At 47.9% G+C, this 27,753-nt stretch overlaps 2 protein-coding genes across 3 annotated transcripts in view; one reads left to right on the plus strand and one right to left on the minus strand.

Moving 5' to 3' along the window:
* Nucleotides 1-217: 217 nt before the first annotated feature.
* On the minus strand, nt 218-23,161 carry nyap2b (neuronal tyrosine-phosphorylated phosphoinositide-3-kinase adaptor 2b). The gene is made up of 7 exons (XM_010895319.4): nt 22,326-23,161; nt 20,110-20,313; nt 14,063-14,370; nt 9,581-10,666; nt 4,733-5,761; nt 3,450-3,544; nt 218-3,318 (listed from the first exon to the last, which is right to left on the minus strand). The coding sequence occupies exons 2-7, from the start codon at nt 20,286-20,288 to the stop codon at nt 3,043-3,045; spliced, it is 2,973 nt and encodes a 990-aa protein (XP_010893621.3). The 5' UTR covers nt 20,289-20,313; nt 22,326-23,161; the 3' UTR covers nt 218-3,042.
* LOC105024973 (mitochondrial fission factor homolog A) overlaps nt 3,772-27,753 on the plus strand; it is a 34,315-nt gene continuing 10,333 nt past the window's right edge. Inside the window, exon 1 of one of the 2 annotated variants that reach the window (XM_010895310.5) lies at nt 3,772-3,944. In XM_010895310.5, the coding sequence (XP_010893612.1) occupies nt 3,917-3,944 (28 nt within the window). In that variant the 5' untranslated portion in view covers nt 3,772-3,916. Of the gene's footprint in view, nt 3,950-27,753 lie in introns of both variants that reach the window. The other variant, XM_010895312.5, reaches the window with a different exon arrangement.

The raw sequence follows: 27,753 nt of genomic DNA on the forward strand, positions 1-27,753 counted from the left end.
ACATAGAAGCATATGCTTTTTTCATTCTTTAAAACAATAAAAACAATAAAAAAATGTAATCACATGATTTACAGGGACCTCCCATTAACTGCCAGGTTCTCTACCACAGCGTGGTCATTTACATTGAAAACCCACATAACAGTATGTATCCCAGTTAATCTGAGTAACATACGAAGACCAGAAGCACAATCACATATTTTCACCCAGGAGTCCCAGCTCTTCCACAGTGGGTTGAAGTTCATATTTATTTCTCTTGACAACAGAACCCATGTGACAATCAGCATACAGTACTTTTTTCAGTGTGTTTTTTTTTTTTCCTTCTCGTTTTTTTTTCTTCTTCTTTTTTAGCAATAAGAGAACACCCAGTGCATTAGACATGACCGACAGTGCTGTGCTCACTCTACCCTTCACAGTGCACAATTGTATACAAACACAAAAAAAAAAGAGGAAAGATTGTACATTGTTACGCATTTCCAACCTGCACACATCCACCACGCAGAGCAAAGTGAATGTTTTAAACAATCATTTAAGAGGAGACCTGCATACAGTGTAGCTTGGCACACTCACTCTCTCTCTCTCACTCAAACACACACACACACACACACACAGGTATAAAGGACAGAAAATGTCTGTTACTGCGCTGGCCTGACCAGTCGATCGCGCTCCCCCGCATGGTGCCCTTTTTTCTGTTCCTGCAGGCCGGCTGCACGTCTGCCAATGGGTGGACAGAGATTTTGTGGATCTGTGTGTTTATTGGTCTACAGGCAACTCCTGACTCCACCCAGGACTTTGGCCACTCCTCTACTGGCCATGCAGGTGCATGCTGGTCTATGAGAACAGGAGTAGGGGGGAGTGCAGAGACATGGGTCCAGACTTTGATTTTTGAGTGTGATGGATGATGATTGGTAGTTTAGTTTTCAATAATTGTTCTTTGCCTCGATCTCCATGCCATTGTCCTCATTGGCAGGCGGAGCTGTTGACACCCTGTAGGTCCAAGAATCATCCGGCCCCTGAAATGGATGCCACCGTGCAGCCAATCATAGCAGGAGGGGGCAGGGGTATCGTGACAGACAGCCAGTCACGGAGGACGGCATGTCACAGACAAGCCGGTTGTCCGTGACCGCATCGCTCAGCCAACCAATGATGACATATTCCTTGGCACAGCTCTATTACTCTCATTCTTACACAAAAATATATACGCATATTTTTTTCCAGAGTTAATTTTTAAGCAAGTGCAATGACAGTCTACTGTAAGCATAAGCATTTGTCTAAAAGCTCCGGCGCTGATTATGCTGGGTTACAGTCGGTGTTCGCAGCCATGAAAGTAGATGGCTGGGAGCCTCTCAGCCCTAGAAATGTCGTAGGCTTTTGAACGGTCTTCAACGGGCAAAAACATAGCGCAAGGGTCAGCGCGAAAACATTGTAAAAGGCATCTGGCAGAAGTAAATTAATCCACAAACACAAATAGAATATGTTCATATATATCTCATGAGCGAATGTTCTTGAAATCTGATTATATAATCTTCGAACCCATTTAAAAGACAAGGTAGAAACAGTACAGGAATTGGAAAACAGCCCACTCACCCTTGTGATTTTTTTTTATCCAGGCCATCACACTGGCAAATGTTTTCGGCTTGGGGGCAAACCGACGGGCAGAGGATTCTGGTCTCCTCGTTGTCCCCGTCCCGGGGCCAGAAAAGGTAGCCCAGGGGTGTCGCCACGTGGCTTGAAGCGTCGTCTCTGGACAAGGGAGACGAACACAGACGTGTGACAGAATGTGTCACTTGGCCACGTCATTGTTGGCACTTTCAAATCAACTGTCGACAGAAATCGGGCCAGACCACCACGTCGGTCCGAAAAGTCTGAGCTTCAGGAACAACGTTTTTACGGGTTTCGAGTTGTTTTGAAAGCACTGCCGACGGAAGTCTGAGATTTCCAAGTAACCCGTTTCTGAGTCGTTTTGAACATCAGCCTACTGTACACCCACAAGGTTCATGGCAGAGCAGGAGACCAGACCTGTACCAACTATTGCCACCAACCCATATTAGATTACCAACCACTACAAGGAGCAAACAGCCATGATTTACCCCAACAAGCTTTGACTGGTTTGGACTGACAGATTTGTCCTGATGCTCATTTTTCACAACCCACCCTCATAACTGTTATTTCGCAACATAAAAATCAAGCCGCACTCTTAATTTGCTCCCAGAAATATAATTCAATAACCATGGGTTTTGGCCTCGGCGACCCATTTAATAGCTGGGAGCGTAATCAGTGTGCAACTTTGTCTCTCCTTTTATAAACTTTACCCTTTGTTAAGTCAGCACCTCTATAAAGGTTTTTTTGGTTGTGTGTCAGCTCATGCTTATAATTCTTCCTCGCTAGACTTGTCTACTTACTATATGCCAGCCAACCCATCTGCTTTCAAACCAATCCTTGTCAAAGCCTCTGGCTGAATACACAGCTTGTGAACATACAAACTGAAGCACAGGATTCCTGACCAGTTCTAGGTCCAGGAGAAGTATGGTACATTCTAGAACACATTGGCCCAAGGCCTAATATATCGACTGCGTCATTCAACTTAAAACAGACAGCGTGTTGACAGTCAAAACATCTTCCATTCAAGAGTGCTTTGAGCACTGGAAATCCGTTGAGTGTTTGGCGTAAAGAATTTTACTTGATAGATTATGCTTTAAAATGTAAAATACCAACAACAAAACGTAAAAAAAAGAAACATTGGTCTACACCTAGAAAGTTTTTGCTGCTTTATCCCTTTTAGTTTAGAAAATATCTATTCATACTAAGTATATTACATGGAGACACACAAAATAGAAAAATATCAAATATCACTGGTGATGATAAGAAAACATGACAACCTGAACAAGCGGAAATATTGCTATGGTAACCAACATTGTCCTTTGACATCAGCAATCCTCCTGGTATATTGGCTGCCTCTGGCCCCGCCTTCCCGATGCGGAGTGGGCCAATGAGTAGGCACAGAGTCCAGGAGGGGGTTGGGCACGGGGGCCAAGTGAATTAAAGTCAAATGGCTGTGTCCCAGAACACAGTGGTCTGTGTGGGGTAGGGCGGAGGCCGAATCTTTTTGGCCACATTGCTTTTCCCCCAGGTGGGGAGGGCGGGCAGGCTCTCCTGTTTGCACAGGTTCCTGTCCGGGGGGTTCCTTTCCGGGGTGCTCCTGTCCGGGGGTGTTTTCTCTGGGGGGCGCTGTCTGGAACGGATCTCCATGCACAGGGTGCGCTTCCTTTCGATCTGCTCCAGCATCATGCTGTCTCCGCACATCCAGGGCATCTGGGGTACCTTGGAGCGGAAGGGGAGCAGTTAGGGAAAGTAAATCATCCACTTGTCAAGGGTGGAGAAACTAAAACTAACCCGAGGGATGTTTATGTATGGTTCGGGTTGGCAGTAGACAGGGGTTTGTCTGGACTCACCTGGGCCTCTGGCGCTTGCCTCTGTGGGGTCCCCAGGGGGGAAGGTGTAACTGGGGCAGAGGAGCGGCCATACTTCTGAAGTGCCGGTTTCAACTCTACATTAATGGACAAACGCATTTCAATCAATATAGCTCTGTTAGGCTAAATGCAAGAAAAACAAAAGTAGGCTTCCACACGATTTTATCCTTGCCCTTTGCCGCCAGTTCAATGCCAGAATAGATGGCTATTGTTTTTTTTTATTTTTTTTACTTTAATACGTTTTTATGCCAAGCGTATACATTAAAATTCCTCACTGAAATTCGTTTTTGTAGGTTGGGTTGTCTGGGGTAGGGGAGTGCCTTGTAAGCACTCCCGGTGCGTGTTTCCGCTTAACGACTCAATCCCCCCCACCGATGCGCAGCGATGTCCAGTCCTCCAGTCAACATTGGAAGGAGCCAGGAAACTTTGTTTCATGAGTTTGACACTCGATGAGCACAATTGGCGAACTTCTTAATCGTAAGGTAATTTGCTTATTTCGTGTGTAAAGCTGAACTTTCTGGTATATATGAAATACCTAAAACACTTGAGTCCAGTAGTTGGCGAGTGTCGGTTGATGTGTACTAAATTAACCTTTCTAGCTAGCACTCCGCGGACTGAATCGGCCTATGTGGGGAAAAAATATTATTTGACAGAATTTCACTTAGCTAATATTACATATCTTTTACGAATTTCCATCGAAATTTGTTCTGTGAAAGCAATACGTTTCCGCGGACCATCTTTGCCTACTATAGCGATAACCTATAGGCCTAAATAAATATGCGTTTTCATATGTTCAGACGGTTTTGCTTCCTGTAGTATACGCACTAATCCAGTAAAGAGCCGAATGACTAAGTAGTAATTTATGAAAATAGTTGACTTATTACAACACTAATGTCGATTACTTCAAATGTAATTTAATACGTTTTAGGCGTGGTTGACCTTGCGGCCCAGCTCTACTCATCTTTTTTTATAATATGCATTTTAAACAATCGGATTAACTCTTTTGTTAATCCAATTGGTCAAGACGAGATCAGAATCGGGCTACTTGCACTTTTAGTTTTCCAACTCAGTCAGATAATATTCAAATGGTTTGATTATGCATACCAGGCCTCCTGACTGTCAGCAAGAGCATGTCAATTGCTATCGACGCTATAGACTCTCAAAAAAAAAAAACTCTGCTTATGCATGACGGTGACGTGTTTAACGTGCTCAGATATTAACTTCATGTTGCCCGGTTGCGTTGAACAGTGCAATGCCGCCCTCACCTGTACTGCCTGCGCCCAGCACCATCGGAGGGCTGCCAGAATGTCTTCCGTGCCGAGTCGGCGTGGCCATTGACGTCTGTTGCCCTGAAACACCATTCTTCTCTTGTGCTTTTGGTTGCTCGGCGCTATGGGTCCCTCTGTCTCTGCTATCACGCCTGGCCAAGGCCTCTGAGCTGTGACCTACCCGGTCTTTATTGTCGCGCCTAGGATCTACGCCGTTGGGACTCTTGCCGTAGCTGTCGCGCCGGGGGGGCACCTCGGATCCGTTGCAGCTCCTGTCCTTACTGTCTCGTCGAGCCTCGAGGCCATTTCTCGCGGGCTCTTTGATGTCCTGTCGGGGCAAGGGCTCCGCTCCGTTGTGACCACGATCTTTGACCTCGTGCCTCGACTCCGGGCTGTAGCTAACTTTGTCTCGGTCTTTGCTGTCGCGTCTGCACTCAAGGCCATTTCTGGGCGAGTCTCTGTTACTGTTATTCTGTCTGGGTAGGAGCTCTGGGGGCGGGTCCGTTCGTTCTTTGCTGTCTTGTCTAGAGTCAGCTACGCTCCTGGTTCGGTCTTTGCTGTCTTGCCGGGGTAGAAGTTCTGGTGGGTTCTGGTGGCCGGGCCTTTCTTTGCTGTCATGCCTGGTCTCCACACCATTCCAGGGAGAATCTTTACTGTCCGGCAACAGTATCGGCTCCATGCCGTGGACACTTTTGTCTTTACTGTCGCGCCGAGGCATCCGTTCCGCGCTACCGCAGCCCCTGCCTTTGCTGTCCCGTCTGACTGGCGGGGGCTCAACCGTGCCCCGGTCTTTGCTGTCCCTCCTCACCAACAGGGGCTCCACGCTGCTGCAGCCCCGCTCCTTGCTGTCCCGCTTCACCGGCGGCGGCTCAACACTGCTGCAGCCTCGGTCCTTGGCGTCGCGTCGGTGAGAAGAAGACTCCTTGCTACGCTCCTTGCTCTCCCGCTTGGACTCCTTGCTGTGACCGTGCCGCTCCTTCCCGTCGCGCCTGGACTCGCCGTGAGTCTTGCTCTTGCTAGACTCGGCTGTAATGGAGGAGAAGCACAGTCAGTCTGACCTGTCCAATCAAGGTCGCTTCCACGCATGGAATAACTAGTGAAGACAATATAAAGGGGATACATTTTTTTTAAAGTAGGCAACACCTAAAAAATAAGTACAAATAAATGTCAGTTCTACTGAATAGCCACCTGGTGTCACCCATGAGCTCTGTGCAATAAAGATGTTGGGATGAGGTCATTAAGCGTTACTGGGAAATGCTTCTGTTGTTGTTGTTGTTTCAGTTGACAGATGTCATAGTGGAATTATACAGGATATGAAATGCATAGAATTGGCCTACTGTTATTACAGAGTAGACTAAAGCCCAGTTTGAATGCATTCTCAATTCACAATATTTTTCTGTACTATTTTATCCCATTTCTTTCACAAAATTGTTAAGGCTGGTTCCTTTTTGAAACCCGCGAAGAAAGTTATAAACCATTGTTTCTCAGCATTTTCTCAGCATCTTTGGTGGAGAAGGTCAAGTTCAACAACAATGATGCTAATTGATCGTCCATGGTTGATACCCTGCATAAAGCACTTTGGTACATCACCGTCTCGCCAGAGAACCAATAGGACAGGCTGGCGCCGCGTGTCACCGGTGTGTGTCAGTTTTGCTGGCTCCACTGTCTCATCCAATGGCAGCGTAGGGGGTGATTAACCAGTGGATAAGTGGGTCATGCCAGCTAGCTGTGTTTCCATCGTGCCTGCGAGGGGAAATTCTCAATATTCCTGTCAGCAAGAGGACAGCGTGACTGCGCCTGACCAATCACAGAGCGTGGCTCAGCCTATTTGGCCCGACCAATCACAGAACATGGCTCGGGCGACCTGCCTGTAATGGGAGGGCACAGGTGCTCCGTTGAGAAAATCACATTATTATTTTTTTTTAAAAATCTTTTCATACAGCATCGCCTCTCCATAGATGGTGTGAGTGAACTCGGCATATGTAATGGTTTACTTAATGTATGGGTAGAAGGGGTAAAAATGTGGACGTTACTAATGGATATTACTGCATGTGTATAGGATATTACTCTGTACTACTACATATCAGCAGGAACTTACTGTATACACATGGAGAGAACAGAGCAAAATCAAGTATTCAAGTATATTGGTGGGGGTCCCTTTGTTTGATGCTTGGCAGTGTGGGTGGATTGATTTCCTGCCTGTTGGGCCCTGTCCGGGGCCTCCCCCGGATAGGGCCACAGTGTCGCCGGACCCCCCTGTCTCAGCCCAAGGTCTTACGCTGCTATATTACTGTGCTGCGGGACTAGGGTCAGTTCTCCTTCTCCAATATAAATCCCTGTAGATCTAAAGACTGCATTTTCAAAATGTTCCCTGTCTCCTGCCGTTTTAAACTTAGGAGGACATGAGGTCTTGGCCCACACCTGAGGAGTACCAGGCTTGAAAGACCTGTTGCTGTCCCTGTCCAAAGTCCTCATGGTTGTGTTGCAGATCAAGACGATACCTGATTATTCCAGCTGACACCTCCCCCTCCCCCGTGTTCTCCCTGTCCTTGTCCATCTGGTCATGCTTCCAACCTGGACTCAATTTAAATAGACTCTGGACTCAGCCCACATGCATTTATTAATTATTACAATTTGTACTCTTAATACGTTCACCCAGAACAGCCAGAAGAGGACTCTGAGCCTGGATCCTCTCTAGGTTTCTACCTAGATTTCGGCCTTCTTACTGAGTTTTTCCTAGCCACTGAAGTTCAACACTACTGTTGTTTGCTCCTTGGGGTTTACGTCTGGGTGTTTTTTAAAAGCACTTTGTGACAACTGCTGATGTAAAAAGGGCTTTATAAATACATTTTATTGATATTCCACGGGCAGTTTGAAGCTATACCCAGGATGTGCATGAAAGGCAAGACGCCAAAGTCTGTTTACAGTCAGACAACATTTCAGCAAGTCAGCAGCTGTCATATGGGGCTTCTTTCTCTCTCCTGATTGGTTAGTGTTAAGCTGTTTTCCTGATTGGTTAAATCTTTACTAGCCGATTGATCCAACAGAGAAGTAGAACTCTCTGATCAGGTGTCAAAGCCCCACGAGAAGCTCTCAGGGGACCACTGCTGCACATGATCAGTTGAACACCAGCATGACCTGTGCTGTGATTGGCCCACTTCCCAACAGAGAGGAGTTCTGCAAATAGAGAGAGGCTCCTTCTTCTGTTGCTATGACGAGCTTGGAGTTGGCAGTTGCCGTGAAGCTCGTGGAGTTAAGTGCAGATTGACATGTGCATCATGTTTTATGTAAAGCGCATATTGGATCAAATGCACTCAACCAGTTGAAATTCCCCCAATGGAGTTAGTTGCTATGTGGCATTCCAGGGGTGAAAGAAACCCCTGCCATGGGGTCCGGGGAAAAATAATTAGTTGGGGGTGTGTCGTGCTGGTTAAACATGGGCCTATTACATTATTTAAAACGAAATGCCAAGAAGACCTTAGGGAACTGACAACTGTTTAACATTACTGCAGGTCCGCTGCATAAATGTGCGAACCGACTTCAAAATGGGGCAGTGCAACTTCAGAAACCGCTTCATGTCAGATGTGAACAGTGACATTTTGCCAGGCCACGGGATCTTTCCCCAAACAGCCATGATTAAGCGCAAATGTGCAAACGTCTGCCTACAGACGGGTGAGAAATGAAATGAACAAACAACACAGTGCCTCTCAGTGGGTGTTGGATCAATATCCTCCAGAACCGCTTCAGTGCATCTTGGCATAGATTCTACGAGTCCCTGGACTGCGACAGCAGGGACTGGAACGCCATTCTTCGAAAATGTATTCCCTCGTTTGGTATTTTGAGGAAGAGGTTTGAGAGCGCTGTTTAACGCCCGAGTCCAACATCTCCTGTAGGCGTTCAGTTGAGTTGAGATCAGGTGACTGCGAAGGCCATAGCATACGATCCACATCGTTTTCATACTCATCAAACCACTCAGTGACGCCCCCGTGGATGGGGGCGTGGTCATCCTGGAGGAGACCCAAAAATGAGCCCTCTTTCAAAGTCACTTAAATGCTTTTCAGGATCTGCATAGAGTTGATCTTAGCGGTGTGCAGCTATATGGTCGCGGTGTGATCGTGGCGTTGTCCTGCCGTGAACACATCGCACACTGCGTTTGTTCAAGAGTGATGCGGCATGATGGCCTTGCGCCACTGTTTGACGGGTGTGCCGGCCCCGTTGGTCCCTAATCCAACCAGATTAAATGATATGATCTGCATCAGTCTACGTTCACTGGGACCAGATTAAACTGCCTCGCCCAGGAAACGCTTGCAAAGGGTTGCAGAAAACTAGGCAAACATGCGTGGTATCAGTTGTGGCATTTTCCAAATTGAATGGGATTGGAGTTTGTTTTACCAGATGATGAGTGGGGTTTTGTTAAAGCGACACTGATGAGACCACTGACTTCATCAAGAGATGAAAATATATACAGTGGGGAGAACAAGTATTTGATAAACTGCCGATTTTGCAGGTTTTCCTACTTAGAAAGCATGTAGAGGTCTGTCATTTTTATCATAGGTACACTTCAACTGTGAGAGACGGAATCTAAAACAAAAATCCAGAAAATCACATTGTATGATTTTTAAATATAGGCAGTGTATCAAATACTTGTTCTCCCCACTGTATATATATTTTTTTAAACCGTTGTGTGTTGTTAAATGGTGAAGGGTATGGCATGGTGGACCAACTGGGCCAGACTAGGTACAGGACACCTGCGAAGTAGCCCCACTATTGTACCTCCACGTCGCCACTGACTGACTCTGTAATCACACAGGCATGGCCTAACTGATCCGTTTGACCGGTACTCACTCTCTCCGGGCTCCTTGGACTTCCTCCCGCTGGCGTTCTTCTTCATCATGTTCCTGCCGGCGGTGAACAGGTTGGTCAGCTCATCCAGCGGGCTGGTGGGCGTGCGCGAGCGACCCGTCGACACGTTCTGCATCGACCCGTGTAGCCGGCCCCCGGCCGCGGAGTCCTGAGGCGGCGAGCCCTTCCCGTGGGGCGTGGCGGAGGCGCTCCGCGGCATTCCGCCCGGGAAGGGCGCGGAGGCGTCGAAGGCCGGCGCGCGCATCAGGCTGAGCGGTGTGAGGCAGCGGCCCATGCTGACGGGCGACGGGCAGGCGGAGTGGCTACGCTGGTAGCCGTGGGCCGAGGACGCGGAGGACTTGTACAGGGTACAGGGCAGCGGCGGCGCCGACGAGCGGCCTGACACAGTCAGGGTGGGCGTGGCCGTCAGCTCCCGGCGCAGGTGCGCCGTCGGCGGCTCGGAGGACGAGGAGGAGGTGGGGGACTTGCTGTAGGCCCCAGGGCTGTCCATCATGGGCAGCTTGGTCAGGGCGTCCAGAGGGGTGAGCGGGGACTCGTCTGAGTTCGGCGAGCACTGGGCCGGCGCTGGGGGGAACACCAGGAGGGGCGGCCGGTGGCTGAGCAGGTTGGGGAAGGGTGCGGGGATGTCACAGAGGGGGATGTTGCGTGGCGTGGAGCAGCGGCCAAGGGGCTCGGGGTCCAGGGGCGCGGGGGTGGGGCAGGCGGAGCGGCACCCGGGCGGGTCCCAGCGGTAGTCCATGTCGTCCAGGAGGGGGTACTTCATCTCTTCGTACACGGACTCGCCCGGCTCGTCGTCCTCGCTCTTCGGCCCCTCCGTGTGCCCCGCGCCCCCGACGCTGGCGCCCATCTCAATGTAGACAGGCTCGTCAGAGTCGGAGTGGTGGCTGGGGCTCCCGTCGCTCGGCGGCGAGGGGTTTCGTTCCCGCTCCGAAGAGGGGGAGTGACCCTTGGAGCCACTGTGCTTCCTGATATAAGACTCGTCAAAGGAGGTGCTCAGCTGGGTGTTGGGGTTCCTCCTGGGTTTGGGCGGGGGGACCCTCTTGCAGTCCTCACCACAGCCTTGTGGAGCTGGAAGGGAGAAAGAAAGAACATGAACGAATGAGTCACGTGGTTAGAATCAACCCCCTAGCACATGTGTCAGGTGTTAACAGCCGAACGATTCATTTCGGTCACATATCTGATACACGACTGCACTCGCGAAGCTCAACGGTTTGTGTGTTTCTAGGTCAGATTTACACTGGTGTGGCAGCGAAGGTTTTCTGGGTCAAACACTCTGGTATGTATTTCAGGTTGGCATGACGTGGCACTGCAGTGAATCCCTTTGGCTCTGGTACAACACTGACATATGGAGAGAGACGTGTTTCTTTAAGCTACGTGTGTTCTGGTGGAACTGAAGCATACTTTAATATTGCATGGCCTTTAGATGCATATGTAGTTGGTCTCGATACAGTCTGTGTTATTATTGTGGGTGTACTGTAAATCTAATGGGTGTATATCTGTCGTGCGTGTTCATGGGCACCACAAATGTCTGTGTCCGCCATATTTTCAACCTAGCAGTCTGGTGTAATCATGTAGCTCTATAGGGCTGAATTTTGGTCACTCAAAGAAAGTCATGGAAAGTCATGCCAAGATCACTCATTTTACTGCTCCTGTTAACCAAAAGGATGTTGACAAAATGTAATTACTTTATTTCTGGGAGCGAGATATGGTTTAAAATTATTTCATGACCCTTAAATCAGCAAATAATCTCTCCTTAGTTAGCTAGCTCGTCAGCTGGCTAACTTCAAATTATCTGTCATAAACCGCTTTCTTAACTTGTTTTATTTAGCATAGGATTGTAGAACTGCTGCCATTAAGTGTGATTGCTGTCAGAAATCAGTCTGTAGATCAACCTCTTGTTATGCTACTTTTGATAAGCTGTGTACAGGCTACCAGCAGCTACAGTACCCCATTACATTACCTCATTTGCACCCCATTTCAATTTCACAAAAAATGTGCAGGATGATGCTGTGTTGTTTTGTGCATTTGACAGTTAAACCGAAACTACTCTACAGTAAGCATTCTGGCAACAGGCAGTCATGTTAGCTAGCAACTAAGAACTTAACTAGCTAGCAAATTGGCGTAATATATTTAACTTTGTATTTGCTGCACCATCTCCTTTGAGTTACTGGCTTAGCCAACTAGCAAGCTTAAAAAATCATGCTTGCTTTTGTGACATTGTCAAACTACTGTTGTTTTGTTTTAAGGGGTTTTAATGGGTGTATATTTTCTCATTGATTATCTAAAGGTTGCATTTCTAATATGTTTTTTCCTAGTTTGTGTTGTTCTAGTCTGATATTTCTAGGTCAGCTGGTGAGCTGTATCAGTGTGTAGGAAGATAAAAGATGGAACATGTTTCCTATAAACTGCAGATTTTACACCTTTAATAATTCAGAAGCCAGATGGTCCAGACACATACACCTTTCTATGACTCACTACTTCCATCCCAACACACTCACACAAAATATGTCCATCCCTTTTAAATCCTTACTTTCAAATCCGTCTGCTCCAACCAAATCTATCCCTACCACAAAGACACGGACAAAGATATCGTTGTTTTCCAGAGAACCCAGAAAAACAGGCTTGCTGTAATTAACCATGTTTGTCAATTCAACAGGGCTTTATATCCCTGCACCATTTCCACACATTTTCACACATCTCAACTGGATAATGAGATGATAATAGTACATTTCAGCTCAGCCAGCTGTGCCGTGTGTGTGTGTGTGTGTGTGTGTGTGTGTCTGTGTGTGTGTGTGTGTGTGTTGTAATTGCATAGGCTAGTTGTGGCAGTGTGTTTCTGTGTTATTGTTGTCGTCATTATGCTAACTAGGTTGCATGGTGGATTTTGAGATCTGTTTATAACCCGCTCCCATTGCCCCCGCTCTTTTCACCCCCCCCCCCTCGTAGCGGATGTGCTTGCCCGTACCCCCTCTGCTCCTGAGGGGATAGAATCTAGGTCAATCGCTCCTCCTGAATGAATCCTGCCTCTGACTGGCCCCTCCCCCAACCACCCCTCCCCTCCGCTTGGCGCAGAGCCCACTCCGGCTCGCGCAACAACCCTCCCCCTTGGAGAGGGACACCCCCGCACTGCAAAGCCAATTGGCCGGGCTGCCTTTGAGCTCAGCCGTTGCCGCCGCCCCATTGGCCCACGCCGCCTGCTGCCGTTCTGATTGGCCGGGCTGCAGGGGGTCTTGTTTCCGAGGGATGGTTGCCGTGGTGCAGAGGAAGATCTGTGCGCACACTGATCCACTCCAGTCTGAGGCAGCCGGGGCAACTCCCCAACCAGCCACGTACCACTGCAACACGGCCACACTGGGACGTGTTTCAACCACATAGTCTCTCGCGGACCCTTTGAGACCATTGCACTTTAATGGCCTATTCATTAACAGTTAATTTAGCTGCGCTTGTTGTTTGCTTTGCCGAGCAGTTGATTTCAGTGTTTCTGCCGGAGTAGCGTTTACCAGGCCTACAGGATATACTGCAGAAGGCTTCTATTTCTACGCATAAGATCTTGGTTACATTCATGATTAGGTGCTTGTTCATAATTGTCCCAATCTGCTGCTTTAATAAAGTAAAATCAAGTCAACTGTTTGGAGATGACCGAATGTCCCTCCATTCAATCATTTTGTGTATGCACACTTCCTGCTTTGCTGTTCTTTCACTGGTTGGTTCCCTTAACAGCACATCACAACCGGTGGCGAGTCGCTTCGCACGCGACTGTTAGTCTCTTGGAGCCTGAATGAGTTGGTACAGTCAGGTTGTGTTGCTGTGAAATCCTGAGGGGGTAGGGGTGGGTTCTGAAACCCGACTGACCTTGACTTAAAGGCCTGCTGATCCTTGACACGACATCACCAAGGGATCTAACGCACGGAACACGTCCGTGTGGGCAGGAGAAAGCCGGAGTCACGTCCTGCTAATCAGCAGTCCCATGACGACAGGCAGCCCTCATGACCCCAAAGACTCCATGACGACAGGCAGCCCTCATGACCCCAAAGACTCCATGACGACAGGCTGGCCCCAAGGCCCCCAACAACCGCAAATTCAGTGATCAAAAGGCATCCGCTAAAAACATCGACAGCCTGGGCTGACACACATTCTGGCCTACATAAACGTCATTCATGACCCTGGCAGAAGCCTGTCTATCGAAATTATTTGCACTTCATGTCTTAAACTACTAGACCACACCGGACTCTCTGCTCACTTTTTTTTTTCTTACCGCTGCGTCTGTTTATAGCTCCGCCCTTAGAGAGCGCCTGCCTCGGAAACATTGGCGTTGTGTACTTGTGTTCTCTTCGTGTGAGTGTTTTAGTATGTGTAGTTTGTAGTTACGTAACGGTCTCCTGTTGTTTCGTGGCCGGACCTCAGCTGCATGTGTGTGCGCTTAACTGTAGATTTTCGCGGCTAGGAGTGCGGCCTCGCCCGTACCATCACAGACGTCTGGATCGGCACGGCATCCTCGGCAGATCGAGGCGGTGCTGTGGTCCACCGTCTCGGAGGATATACTCAGCTTGGTGGCTGGGTCCCTCCTAGGTTTGGGCGGGGGCTGCTTGCGGGAGGTGGGGCTGCCCACCTCCTCGTCTCCGCCGCCCACCGAGTGGAGGGACTGGGAGCGCACAGCGAACCCCGGCCCGCTGGCCAGGTAGGGAGGAACGGCCACGCGCTCCGGGGGGGCCGGCATGGTCATGGAGCCCATGCGCAGGTGCTTCCCCTCGGTCACCACCTCCTCGCCGGTCCTGATGGAGAAAGAGGGAGAGGGGAGGTGTGGAGAGAGAGAGAGTCAATGAGGGAGAGCAAGAGGGGAAGATGGAGGGAGAGAAATTACTACAGTTTTTGTGGTATGTCTTGGGAGACGTGACAGTAGATCTGGAAAATGACGGTATACTTGTGGGACAGTTTAGTGTATGAACATATGTAGGAGCTATCTTGAAATTGATCGCTCTTATGGAATAAACAACCCTCTGTTACGACCCTCTGAAGACAGAAACTGTGACAGTGGCCTGGGCTGGTGCCTCTGGGGAACATTTACTGCCACAGTGTGGGTTTCAGTAAAAAAACAACTTTATCTTTCCCCACTTTCTCTATTGCACAAAGCATAAAAATAGCTGAGGATATATATATGCATAAATAACGCTTCATTTCTATCAGTAGTTTTTCTTTTAAGAAGAGTGAACAGTAAGTTACAGAGACAAAGATCATAAAAGATGAAAACATCACAGCATATATATCAGTTTTTCTCTGGATGTCTGTTCTTTCACAAGGCCTTGAACCAAAAATAGCACCTAGAAGTCCACTTTAGTGTGTGTGTGCGTGCGTACGCGTCTATGTTTCCACGTGCAACAGCATTTATGTGAAGGTTCCAATGACGCAAGACAATGAGGATCACATTAGGACCACTCAATTGAGAGAACCTCCCTGTGGTCAGCCATTGATTGGTGTTCCAGCGCGGGCCCAGATAGCGCAGCGCTCCCCGGCCCGGAGACACCATGGAAGCCCCTCCAACCACCAATCGATCCCCATCAGACACACAGATGACTGACCCGAATAGAGCGGTTCACGTGACGACGGCAGGATATTTTGACGTTCACAGGGTTTTGCTGCCCAGAGAGTGCGGATGAATTATTTCTAACTGTCTTATAATGAACATGTGACAGATGGCGAGGACTTTTATTTCAAGTGTATTTTTTTTGGTTTTTTATATTTTCATTTAGGTCACCAGCAAATGAACGTGTCACTGAGATGATTGGAAGGTTTAAATGCAGTGTGGAGATGATGAGATGGGCGGAAATAGAAAGTAGTTCATGGTTGAGGCCTCTGAGACAATCCTCTTTATTTAGGCCCCTATCATAAGACAAGAAGACATCATGAATTAGGTTAAAAATGTGAAGACGTGCCTCCTTCCCGACGGGTCTTTGTGTGTTGGGCCCAGTATGACTGGCCCTCTTCTGGGCACTGGAGGAGGCAGTTCTTTTGAAATGTTTCATGTATTTTAGGGATATTTATGCTTTGGTGACAGGAGAAAGGGGAACCGGCAGAGAGAGTGTGCTGAAATGACAGCAGGCAGGAACTGCATCCATGCTGCAGTGGTGTATGTGTAGCCGAGGCGTCGTCTTAGACCGCTGGACAACCTTGTGACATTGGGGCGGACTGGACCCAATGTACTCCAGGTGCTGAGTACCACTTTGAAAAGGTTTAAAAACCTGGTCCAATTTCCAACTTGTTTTGGTACGGTATATTCAAAACCTCCCGTTTAAAGATGCCTCGGAGTTTGTGCATCATTTCAGACAGTAGTTGTGAAAGTGGTGATCACCCATTGGTTTTTGTGCACTACATCACCCATTGGTTTTTGGGCACTACATCACCCATTGCGTTTTGTGCACTACATCACCCATTGGTTTTTGTGCACTACATCACCCATTGTGTTTTTGTGCACTACATCACCCATTGGTTTTTGTGCACTACATCACCCATTGGTTTTTGGGCACTACATCACCCATTGCGTTTTGTGCACTACATCACCCATTGCGTTTTGTGCACTACATCACCCATTGCGTTTTGTGCACTACATCACCCATTGGTTTTTGTGCACTACATCACCCATTGTGTTTTTGTGCACTACATCACCCATTGTGTTTTTGTGCACTACATCATCTGTTTTATATTTTCATTTTGTGTGCTTAAGCTCATGGAATGCATCCTAAAGACCATTTGCACTGAGGCAGGGATAAGGATATCTTGATATTTATATTCTTTATGTATATGTTACTACTGGCTAAATGATTAAAAAAAACTCAACCACAATGCATCTTGAAGTGACTGAGAGTGCACACTTGATGTGTGCATGTGGGGGTGGGGGGGGGGGGTTTATGCAGGTTTTTCTGAGTGTGACCAAGCAGCAGGAGCTTGGAGGGGTGACTTCATTTGTCAAGGGCTTAGCTTTGCCTAGCAACAGGGTACCCACGGAAACCAGACACAAAACCGCCAGCCCACCACACACAACAAATAGACACGTGCACATCCTAAAATACAGGAGACTACAACTCCCAGCTTTCACTGTGTGCTTTCCTGGCAATGCCTTGAGCTCAGTAGAGCTGGGCCTCAGCCACTGGTATGAGCCTGGACAGCAGCTGTTTATAAATGCAATGTTACTGTATTCGATTGGTCACTATAAACTGGGTGGTTCGAATCCTGAATGCTGATTGGCCAATAGCCATAGAATATTAGACCGGATACCATGTATATGTCATCACGTCACGTTTACTGCTATAGTTGTCTTGGTAACCAGTTTATAATGGCAATAAGGCACCTCAGTGGTTTGTGGTATATGGCAAATATACCGCAGCTAAGTGCTGTGTCCAGGCACTCTGCGATGCGTTGTGCCTAAGAACAATGTTTAGCCGTGGTATATTGGCAATGTAGCAGTAACCCTGGGAACAGAAATTACAGGATTCATTGTTGTCGTTTTGCCTTGGGGTGAACCAACTGGCGAGGTAAAGCTATTATACTTAACTCTGGGACTTGCGCTGAACTCTGTAGAAAGGATCACTCTAATAATTCAGTAACATTAGTGGATTTCGTAATCACCTGTAATCAATTCAAATTTTATTTGAATTACAAAAACAACCGTGCGATGCAGCAGTTTGCCTCCACAATACCACGGCCACTCTTAATGAATATGCTCTTCAGACTTCATGTAATAATTACCTGTGAAATTAATCAAGTGCTACCCTTTTAAACACAGGTGTCTGAATGAAAGCACTTCCCAACACAATCGTGTATGTAACCAGTGGCGTTCACGTGAGCAGGTTATTTATAGGATCTTTGCCCAGTGATTGGCTGGAGGTGAGACCACAGGTGCCACTCGGAGCAGTCGGGTGAAGAGTTGTCGCCGGGCAGTTGGGGTCCTTTGTCAAATTGGCTTTTTGAATCTCCACCTACAATGTGCGACTCTGAATACATAACAGGCCACCAGCAAATAACAAGGTTTATGTGGGACGTTTGGTGTGAAAATGGGTCTGTGCAAATCCACCCGTGAGCAAGTGTTTGCGTGTGAGTGTTTGTGTGTAAATGACAACATACACTGAGTGCTGTGAAGACCGACACAATCACAACCTGACACAAACACCAGATAATTCCACGTGCTGGTGTCATAAATCCGCACAGAACCGGACAACCATAGGAATACAATCCACATCTATGAGCAGAACTGCCCGGCGACAGCCCTGTGTGTGTGTAACCACATATTATCCTAGAATACTCCTGTACATGCAACACAATGAAAACACACATACGGGCAGGAAGACCCTCCTCAGTCAAACCAAAGGGGTAATCTGATTGGCCTGCCTCCTCACTTAAATCAAAAGGGTAATCTGATTGGCCTGTGGCTATTCCAGCTGTCGCCAGGCAGAACACATCTCCTGCTAGCGAGCTCTTCACACTTAATCTGTTTCTATCAGGGTTTTTTTTTTTTCTCTCCCCCTCACAATGTTTTCTCTCTCTCTCTCTCTCTCTCTCTCTCTCTCTCTCTCTCTCTCTCTCGTTCTCTCTCTCTCCAGCTCTTATCTTTCCCTCATTCTCTCTCCCCTTCCCTCCTGTCTCCCCCCCGCTCTGCTCTCCCTATCTTTCCCCCTCATTCTCTCTCCTCTCCTGTTTACCTCTCTCTTCCCCATTCTGTTTCTGTCCGTCTCTCCAGTTGCTCTTCGTCTCTCATCTCTCCCTCGATCCATCTTTTGATGTAAAAACTGGTTGTCTCATTGACCCACTTATAAGCCTCATGAAAAATCCAGCATTTCTCTACTCTTCTTTTAGCTTCTGTGTATGAATATTTTACGTTGACAGCAGATGAGAGATGGAGAGCGATATCAGCACACTAGACGCCACTTTCCCCTGAGCCAGCACTACAAATGGACATAGTGTTAGGATGACTTCAGACTTGCTTCCCCTGTTCCAGGTAACCTTTCGTGCCATATGCTTTGGTGAAAAGTTCCAAGAGTTTGCCGTGAAACCGCATAAAAAGTGTCATCACATTGTATCAAGTATTTTGTGCATGAAAATGTGGACTACAGGTTGCTGACAGAACGTGCTCGTAGACACTATTCATAAAATGTTTGTTATTGCACAATATTGCAAGTGCCCGAGAAATTCAAGAAGTTCAAGCTTAAGGCCACTGCATGTATTTGTCACTCGGCGTCATGAGCCGACCTTCCCAGGTGAACAAATCAACGCCATAAATGGCTAGAAGACTTTGCCGGCATACAGAATGATCATCTGTTCAGAAACCGCGCCACCACTTTAAGCGCGTAGAAAACACACCACTAGACGCCCGAGGCACTGCATAAACCGACTTCTCTATAACCTGTTATGGGCGAACGCCCCTCCCCACGCTTGACTCCACGGCGCCTACACGCATGCCTGCTTTTTTGATTTGGGCCAGTCTTGGCAGAAAATGATCATGTATCCATCATAAGCCAGATAGCATACAAAGTTGGCTGGTGTTCTGTTGATTTGGAGCCATATTGGAAACAACAAAATGCTCAGTGCATTCGTGTCCAATGAATGAACTCTGGCCGATCCATTGATTTCCTGATCGACAATCCTAAATATAGCGTGGTCCTTAATCTCTCAGGGCCCCTGTGGCTGTTGTCATCTGTCTGTGCTGTCCGCGTAGGTCCCATTGTCAGTCACAAGGCCCGGCTCGGAAATGCGCCCCGACTAGATCTAAAGCCGTTCTACACTGGAACTACCAAGAAGTAGAGTGGGCCGGGGTGACCTTAACTTAAGGACAAGTCCCAAATAAGTCAAGAAATGACAAATGAACTGTACTCTGGAGAGAGTCCTTCACCGACCCGCCAGCCATTCCAAATGATGGCTGTGTGCCTTAGGCGAGGTGACACAGGATGGGCTTTTCACCGGAACTGAGGGCTTTGCACACTCCAAGACCCCCCTCCCCCCACACAACACACAGGCAGACAATCAAGCACCACATACAGTACACACTCCTCCTCCTCCCTCTCTTTTCTGCGTAGCCATGGCAACGCAACAGTTTGACCAATGCGGTACAAGCCGTCTCTTCAGATCAGACGAACACCACCTGGAGGAGGTGACCTGGGAAGACCGGACTGGGCATGCCTGGGCCCGCCTCGTTCTCTCGGGCTGAGTGTGACTGGCGTGGATGTGTCGCGGCAGAGACGGCACAATGCAACAACTCAAGCCTGTCTTTACAAGGCTCAAATTTCTACGTATAGAAAATCACGCAGTGTGTGTGTGTGTGTGTGTGTGTGCGTGTGTGTTTCAAGGTTTGTTATGGGAAGCGTGACTGTCTTTGATGCCTTGTTGAAAATGCTTCCCTGAGCATGATCAATGTAACGTTTCACGTCTGCAAACAAATGTGACGTGTTCGTGTGCATCATTTCTCAAATATCTGCAGTTTTGGGGGCTTCTGGGGGGTTGGGGGGTTAGAATTTCAAGCGTCTTACCTTTTCTTGGCTTCTTCCTGTTTTCTCTTTTTGTCGTTTTTCTCCTGCAGGTAAATCTTGTTCCTCTCATTCCGGGCGTGGTCCAGATTCTGAGAGACCAGCCCTTTGTAGGCTCTTAGTCCGCTGTCTTCAACATACTGGAAAAATCTCAGGCTTTCTTCCTCTTTCGAGCTCATCATTCTTCACGAGCGATCCGGCAGCCTCCTGCAAGAAGAGCACATAACAGTCTTAATGACACAGCCTTTACACAGCCCGAGCGCTGTTCCCAGTGTCTTGTTCTCACGTGGAGACGGAAGCTTGGTTGGCGATGTAACGGGTTCCTGAAAAACGGCCGTTTCAGGCACAGTGACGTTCACAGCGGCTGTGTCGGTGTGGGGTTCGACGCTCACAAAGGCTTGTTAGTGTGTTGGTGGCGATGGCTGCGTCACGGCTGCGACCGCAACTTTCATCAATTTCCCCCGGGGCATGGGAAAGACACACACTCTGACACATGATCTGAGCGTATCGAGAACCTACTGACTTACTGACCAAAACCAATAAAACCAAAGCAGATGACTCACTAGCCCAATAAGCCGTGAGTAGGATGGATGACTAGTTCAGTGGTACGTTTCCGTTCCTGTGAACAGTGACCCGTAAGGCAGTGTAGCACCGTCTTCGTTTTTGTGCATTCCTGTGGTTTGGGTTTTGCTTGTGACTGCTGTGATTTCCTGATCAAAACCCTGGTTTATGCTTTGATCTGTTTCTCTGGGAGATGATTCCCTTTTTTAGGTTCCTCCGCGGTGTTGTGCGTCGCCAACGTGAGCGCGGAGGCACCAGTGAAATCAAGACGACTGCCCTGACATTGGTTCAGCTGTCACTCAGTTACTTTACCCCCCCCCCCCCCCCCCCCCCCCCCCCCCCCCCCGGCGCAGAGAGACAACGGACGGGGAAACGCGATCGACGCTGTTTGCAGCGACATCCGAACACACAATTGAGAATCTAATGATGTTTAGAGAGAGTGTGTGTGTGTAGAAATGCACAGGGTACATCAAATAGCTGCTCTTTTTGCGTGTGTGTGTGTACAGTTTTTAACAGCATCTAGTATCCTGTAGGAGTCTGCAGCAGAAGAGAAGACAGGAACGTGCACTAAGTAGGTCAGTGTTTTCAGATCAGCCTAAGACTCATGCTTGTTTCTTTGAGTGTGTGTGTGTGTGTGTGTGGAGTGGGGGAGGGTGCCATGGGGAGAGTGTGCGTGTGTGTGTGCGTGTGAGTCATCAAGCTGTCAGATGAGGAGTGCATGGCTCAACTCGTAGAGACCAGCAGTTGTCTGACCATCTCTGCATCCATCGTCTCTCCCGTTCAGTCTCTCGGGGAGACTCGGACGTCAGGGGTTGGTGAGGCCAACTGCTCCGTGGCTGCTTCTTAAAGGGCCCGGCTCCGAATCCGTGTCGCAGAGAGAGACGCTCTGCTGTAAACACCGCGGAATCTGCGGAGCCGGCAGGCTAGAGGGCTGGCTCTCGAGCCTGAATCTCCCGGTTCAATGTCGGCCCACGTATCACAGGTCCTAAGTGCAGTGGTTTCGTGAAGCTGCCGATTGGTGAAGCGCCGCTGGAAATCAGTGAATTTGTTGAATGGAGGTAAAATGTAGTCAGGTTGGTGTGTGTGTGTGTATGGTGGGGGGGGAGTCAAAGCACAATTTAAACACTGCTGGAGCTGAATTAATCCAGCCTCTTTAATCCCTGTAAGCCTACAGTGCTATGGCGCCTTGTTTATCAGGCCGTTGTTCAACGTGAAACCCCGGTGTCCCGGTTTTCTGTGGTGCTGCGCGGCCCACATCTCCCCCCGTCTTTCGCCCTCGCCTCCATCTTGCATCTCTTCTCCATTTTAAGTTGATGTTTACAGTGCAAATTTGTTTCTCTTAGCCGTTATACGTTTGGTTTTTGCGTAGTCTCCCATCGCTGTCAGTCAGTTCAGATGTCCCATTGGCTGTGACATTGGCTGTCCTCCCGAGGCCCACTTTTCTCAAAGCGAAAAACAGAAGGAGCGCACTGTTTCCGTATCTAGGCAACGATGTCATGGGACGAGGTCGTTGGGATACTCCCTAGCGGTTAGGGGCTGCAGTCAACATCAGGTAACCATGGTGAACTCTACGAACTCGGTAACACCGTAATGTGAAGGTGTGTGTGTGTGTGTGTGTATGTGTACGTGTGCGAGTGTGTGTGTGTGGTAATACTTACAATGGAACGGTGTCCCTGCTGGCTTCAGGAGGGCCAAAGTGGCGTTCTCTGGGCGAGTCCTGTTCGCTCCGCCGACCAACACGGACAAATCACGAAGCACGTGCGCAGAATTCCAATTTAATCCACAGGGATGTCCAGTAGCCATGTTACTGTGGGCGCCCAGCAGGTTTGCTCACAGGAGTCTCCCAGGGCCAGAGCGGTGCCAGGGGGCCGAGAGGCCAGCGGATGCCAAGCCCTGGGCTCCCTCCACCAGGGAGTGTGAGAGACCCGAGCCGCCCCGTGCGAACGATGCTACACTCCACCCCAGGGGCCGGCTTTACAATCATCTGCCCTTGCAACGCGGCATGGAAGGAGGCAGCTGTACTGCTACACACACTGCCAGCATCACACACACACACACACACACACACACACACCCTTAACCACCAGACGGACAGGACACAAGGAAACCTCTCACACTCTCCTCCTGAGTTGCAGTCACTGTCAGTGGACAGAATGTGCGCGTTGCCTGCAAAAATCTTCCTGGGTCTCTCCCTGATGGTTTCAGCCCAAGCGGATGAACTCTCGTCTGTCCGGGAACGGCCCGGCAGGTGCAGTTTGTATCCGTAGTTAAGGAGAGCGCTGTGTGTGTGTGTGTCCCCCCCCAGTGTTTCTCAGAGAGAGCTGTTGTTCGTTGCTGCTCCCGTCCAAACGGAGCTCCTATCTGCTAGCCTGAGCTACAGCAGATGAGTCCAGGCTGCTGAAGAGGGGTTCACAACACAATGGACACGCCTACTCCACCTTCCTCCCAGCAAATCTCATGCTGCCTCTCCTATGAGTCACACCCCCTCCCGGCTCTCTCTCTCTCTCTCTCTCTCTCTCTCTTGCTCTCTCTCTGTTCTCTGTTTAATTAATTCTCTTCTTAACTCATCCTCTCAGCTCGTCTCTTTCTGCTTTCAAACCCTCTCTGCCTACCCCTCTTGTTTTTCTCTCTGTCTTTCTTGACTCCCTCGATGTCTGTGCCTTTTCAGGACCACGGACAGCTCTCCCCGGCAGCCCGCGGTGGTGTGTTGGGGGGGGGGGGGTGCTTCAGGAGGTTGGGGTGGTTGGGGGCATCCTTGCCACCACTGCTGCCAGGGTGTGACCTCATTAGATATAGCCTCCCCCTGCCACGGCAACCACATCGCCACCCCCTCTCCAGCCCCACCCACTCTCCGCCCCTCCACCCCCTCTCTCTCAGCTTGTAAACAAGATTGGGGAACACAGAAAAACAGCCCACAATGAACACGGACAGGCGTTCAGGCGCATTCACACGTTAATTCCAAACAGAACAACACAAATCTGTACGCAACATAGCGACCCGCACGGCGTACAAAACGTCTGAATGCAATAAAGAAGGAAAACACATTCGCAACCCCCCCCCCCCCCCCCCGCGACACTTTTAATTGAAGCACACTGCGCGAACGCAAAACATGGGAAATGGTGCGGCGACAGTCGCGTCCCTCCCACGCTGCTAACACGGGGGGGCTGCGGCCGACAGTGACTTGTTTACAGTGTGGCGCCCACCTCCATGGGTTGTTGGTGTGGGGGGGGGGGCACTCGGCCAGGCGGGCTGCGAGTGCGGTGGGCTGGTACGGCGGGATTAACGCGGTCGACACAAAGGGATTAGGCGAGCAGTGATCTGTTGTTTTCGTCAGCCCTGCCCTCCGTTCTCCTCGCCCCCTGCCCCCACTTTCCCCCTCCCCAGCCTCCCTTCGGGAAACAGGCGCTCCCACAGAGGCGCGACAACAGAATACAGCTGCAGGAACACGGGGCGGTGATTGGGGGAATGTGGGGTTTATTAGCAGAGACTGAGCAGATGGGAAACAGGTGATGAGAGAGGCAGACAGCCCAGTTGTACTAAAGTAACATCATTGCTAGAAAAAACATAATGGATTGCATGTCGTAGATCTATTTGATTACCCGTTTACCCTTGGCGAGCTTTACTCTGGGAAATGATAATGGCGGTAAAATTCGAGGGTCCTTTGAAATTGTTTGTGCGGACGACATGGCACTCGCTCAACGCAGGATTTTTTTAATTCATATCCTGTAGCTCGAGACTCTAATTTCTACTAATGGATGTCACGTGGATGTGCTTGTTATTTTAGATGGCTAATCCTGTGCTTTAACGGTACTTCCCTCATGAGGGCGTGTGCTGAGCAAGAGTATCAATCAAGACCTTCCAATTGAATCACAAGTGCTCTCTCTGACGGCACCAATGTCTATCACACACCAGAGTTGAGTTAAATTACATCGATGCCAAGATAATTGACCGCAAAATATAAATGACCGCAGGCAATGTGGTTGACTGGTCACACACAAAGCCAGCCAGAATCAGTCACATCCGCCACTTAAAGAGGACAAAGAAATGGTCCATCTTGACCTCCTCCCCTGAGCCTCAAACCTCAAAAGAAGTGTTTACACTCTGACAGGGGTCGGTAAGCACACAGTAAACAGAACAGACCACGTTTGGGTCATTCAACAAGCTCTGTTAGTCTAATTCGACTGACTCCACAGGGTGAGAGGTTAATACAACAACTACTTCCAATGAAGTGCACTTCCACAAATGACAGTGTTGCAGTGGATTGCATGGAGATTTGTCTTCTCATAATGAGTTTTGCAGTGGATTGCATGGAGATTTGTCTTCTCATAATGAGTTTTGCAGTGGATTGCATGGAGATTTGTCTTCTCATAATGAGTTTTGCAGTGGATTGCATGGTGATTGTTTTCTCATAATGACAGTGTTGCAGTGGATTGCATGGAGATTTGTCTTCTCATAATGAGTTTTGCAGTGGATTGCATGGTGATTGTTTTCTCTTAATGACAGTGTTGCAGTGGATTGTATGGTGATTGTCTTCTCATAATGACAGTGTTGCAGTGGATTGCATGGTGATTGTCTTCTCATAATGACAGTGTTGCAGTGGATTGCATGGTGATTGTCTTCTCATTATTGCAGTTTTGCAGTGGATTGCATGGTGATTGTTTGTCTTCTCATAATGACATTGTTGCACTTATGTTTTACTGTATTTCATTAGGAGTATATTTTAAGTTTACTAAAATCCTTATTCCAATTATGCACTAAAGAATATTTATACTATTTAAATAGTTCTTAACTAATATTTGTTATACAATGTAGTGTACTTAAGTACAATGTAAGTGTTTCCAGAAATAATACACTACAAGTAGCATTACATTTTTGCCCTGAGTTACAACTGACTTTGTACAATTGTACTGCAACTGAGGTCTAGGTTTTGGTCATTAACTGAGGTACACAATTTTAATTCTGTAGTAATAGAGATTAGAAAAGATACTGATGATTGCTCCATTAGGGATGTGCATAAAGAGTGCCAACTCACATGCTCGCAACTAAGTGTATTGAACTTCAATGTATGTTGATTCTAGGTAGATTCTTTCCATACATGTTTATCACTGGCAGCACATTTTACACCAAATGAAGGTCTGAGAATGTGTAACTGTACTTAGAATAAGGTTGATTCTGAACAGTACTTTGGATTTACTGTAAACAGTAGGAGGTAGTATACACGGGTTTGGGTAATTCGATTTACAGCAGTGCTCTTTACAACACCTGTGTATGTGTTTCCCAATATTGAATTTGACAACACTTTCACACACTGTTTTTACAGTTTAGCCAAGCACGCAACGATGTAAACAAATATTGATCTGCTGCTACTGCCAAATGATGTAGTAATAGGACAATTAGTACATTTAGCCAATCGATCAAAAACAACAAAGGAGGTGAAACCGTTTGGGACAGTAATCAACAGGTCAACATTTAAGGTCAATAGTGGTAACATTTTGACCCACACATTAAGGCCCCATAAATAGTCAATAATGTCTAGAGGGACTGCAAAATGTCTGAGTGGCAGGAAAGCGGGCTGTCTGAGTGGCAGGAAAGCGGCCTGTCTGGGTTTCTCTTCACACATGGGGCGTGTTCAGGTGAGAAGGAGGAGGAGGGCAATGGACGAGCTCGCTGAATATATTGAAGATGTCAGACTCTCATAAAAGTTTCAGGGCAGCTTTCATCCCCTGTACGTCCCTCTTAAGAAGTGGAGCGGAAACTTCCCATTCTGGCCATCAGCGCACGGACACCTGACTTACTGGAACAAACACAGGCAGGGACACAAACACTGAAGCCGGGAGAACGCGGCCACAGACAGCCTCCTAAAACACCGGAGCTCATGCCTAGACAGAGTAATTTGGAGCACACGTGGCACATAGTTATGGAACGCTGGGTCTTAATTTGTGTCTTAATGAAGATGTACGTTAAATACCACTGATGCTTCAAATTAGCTTACTGACCAATAAACACTTGAATATGAACTATCGTTATTTTATTATTTAAAGCTGCACTAGGTAGGAATTTCAGTAAAAAAAATAATAATAATTACAGGATTTTGCTATTACTCACCAGTCAGAAAGCAGTTCAGCACCAACAGAATGAATAATATCAGAATAATAATATGGAAAATAGAATTACTTAATACAGAAAAAGCACTAACTCATGTTGTTCTTAGCCTTGCTAACATTAGCTAAGGGTTATTGGCTACTTGCTTACGAGATCTAGTCTTCTTTGGCTTTGCAGTTTTCATAGAGTGCTTTAGTAGACAAGGGAGGGATTGGAAGTTTGTCGTCCTGGTTTTTAGGTGCCATTATAGTTCCTTACAGTACGCGATCTACTCTCCCTATGGCATACTTATGCTATATACATCATCCAGGTAATAAGTGCCCAAGGAGGAAGGCCCGCCTCACAAAAGGCGATTGGCTGGAACGGGATTGGCTGGAAAGTAGCGGCATGCTCCAAAAATTATAAATTGACATTTCACTGGCACTGGCCTGTCTGTGTTGCCATACAACTCTTACATGACCGCATTAGCTTACACAGCATGTTTATAGGGGACAAAAGTTATTTTGTTTTTTTACTGAAAAAAATCCTACCTAGTTCAGCTTTAACGTCAGTTACGCTAGGAAGCCTGCAAACCAGAACGCTAACTGAAAAAATAAACTGGCTGATGACCTCCCCTAAAAATCAGTCTCCAATGTAATGTTTGTACCAATGCAGGCCTAGGGCATCTGTTTAGCTGGGAAAGCTAGCCAGAAAGAAATGTAGCTGGTGTATTCTCTCCCCAACAACAAAACAACATCATAACGACACTATCTTATTGTTTCTTTTTGATAAGGGACGCTATCACTTTAACAGTCCTAATTTGTTTCTGGTCATGTTTGGACCCAATCCATTTAGCATGAGGATTGTAAACAGCTAAGAAAATCGAACATGACTGCAGTTGCTGGTTATTGCATTCGGGACAGTTCTACAATCTGTTTCTTATTTAATGTGTCAAAAAGCATTTGTATTTTGACACACAAAAACGGCGGCGTTCCATACATAGTG

This window comes from Esox lucius, chromosome 3 (assembly GCF_011004845.1).
Source record: "Esox lucius isolate fEsoLuc1 chromosome 3, fEsoLuc1.pri, whole genome shotgun sequence".
Taxonomy (NCBI): Eukaryota; Metazoa; Chordata; class Actinopteri; order Esociformes; family Esocidae; genus Esox; species Esox lucius.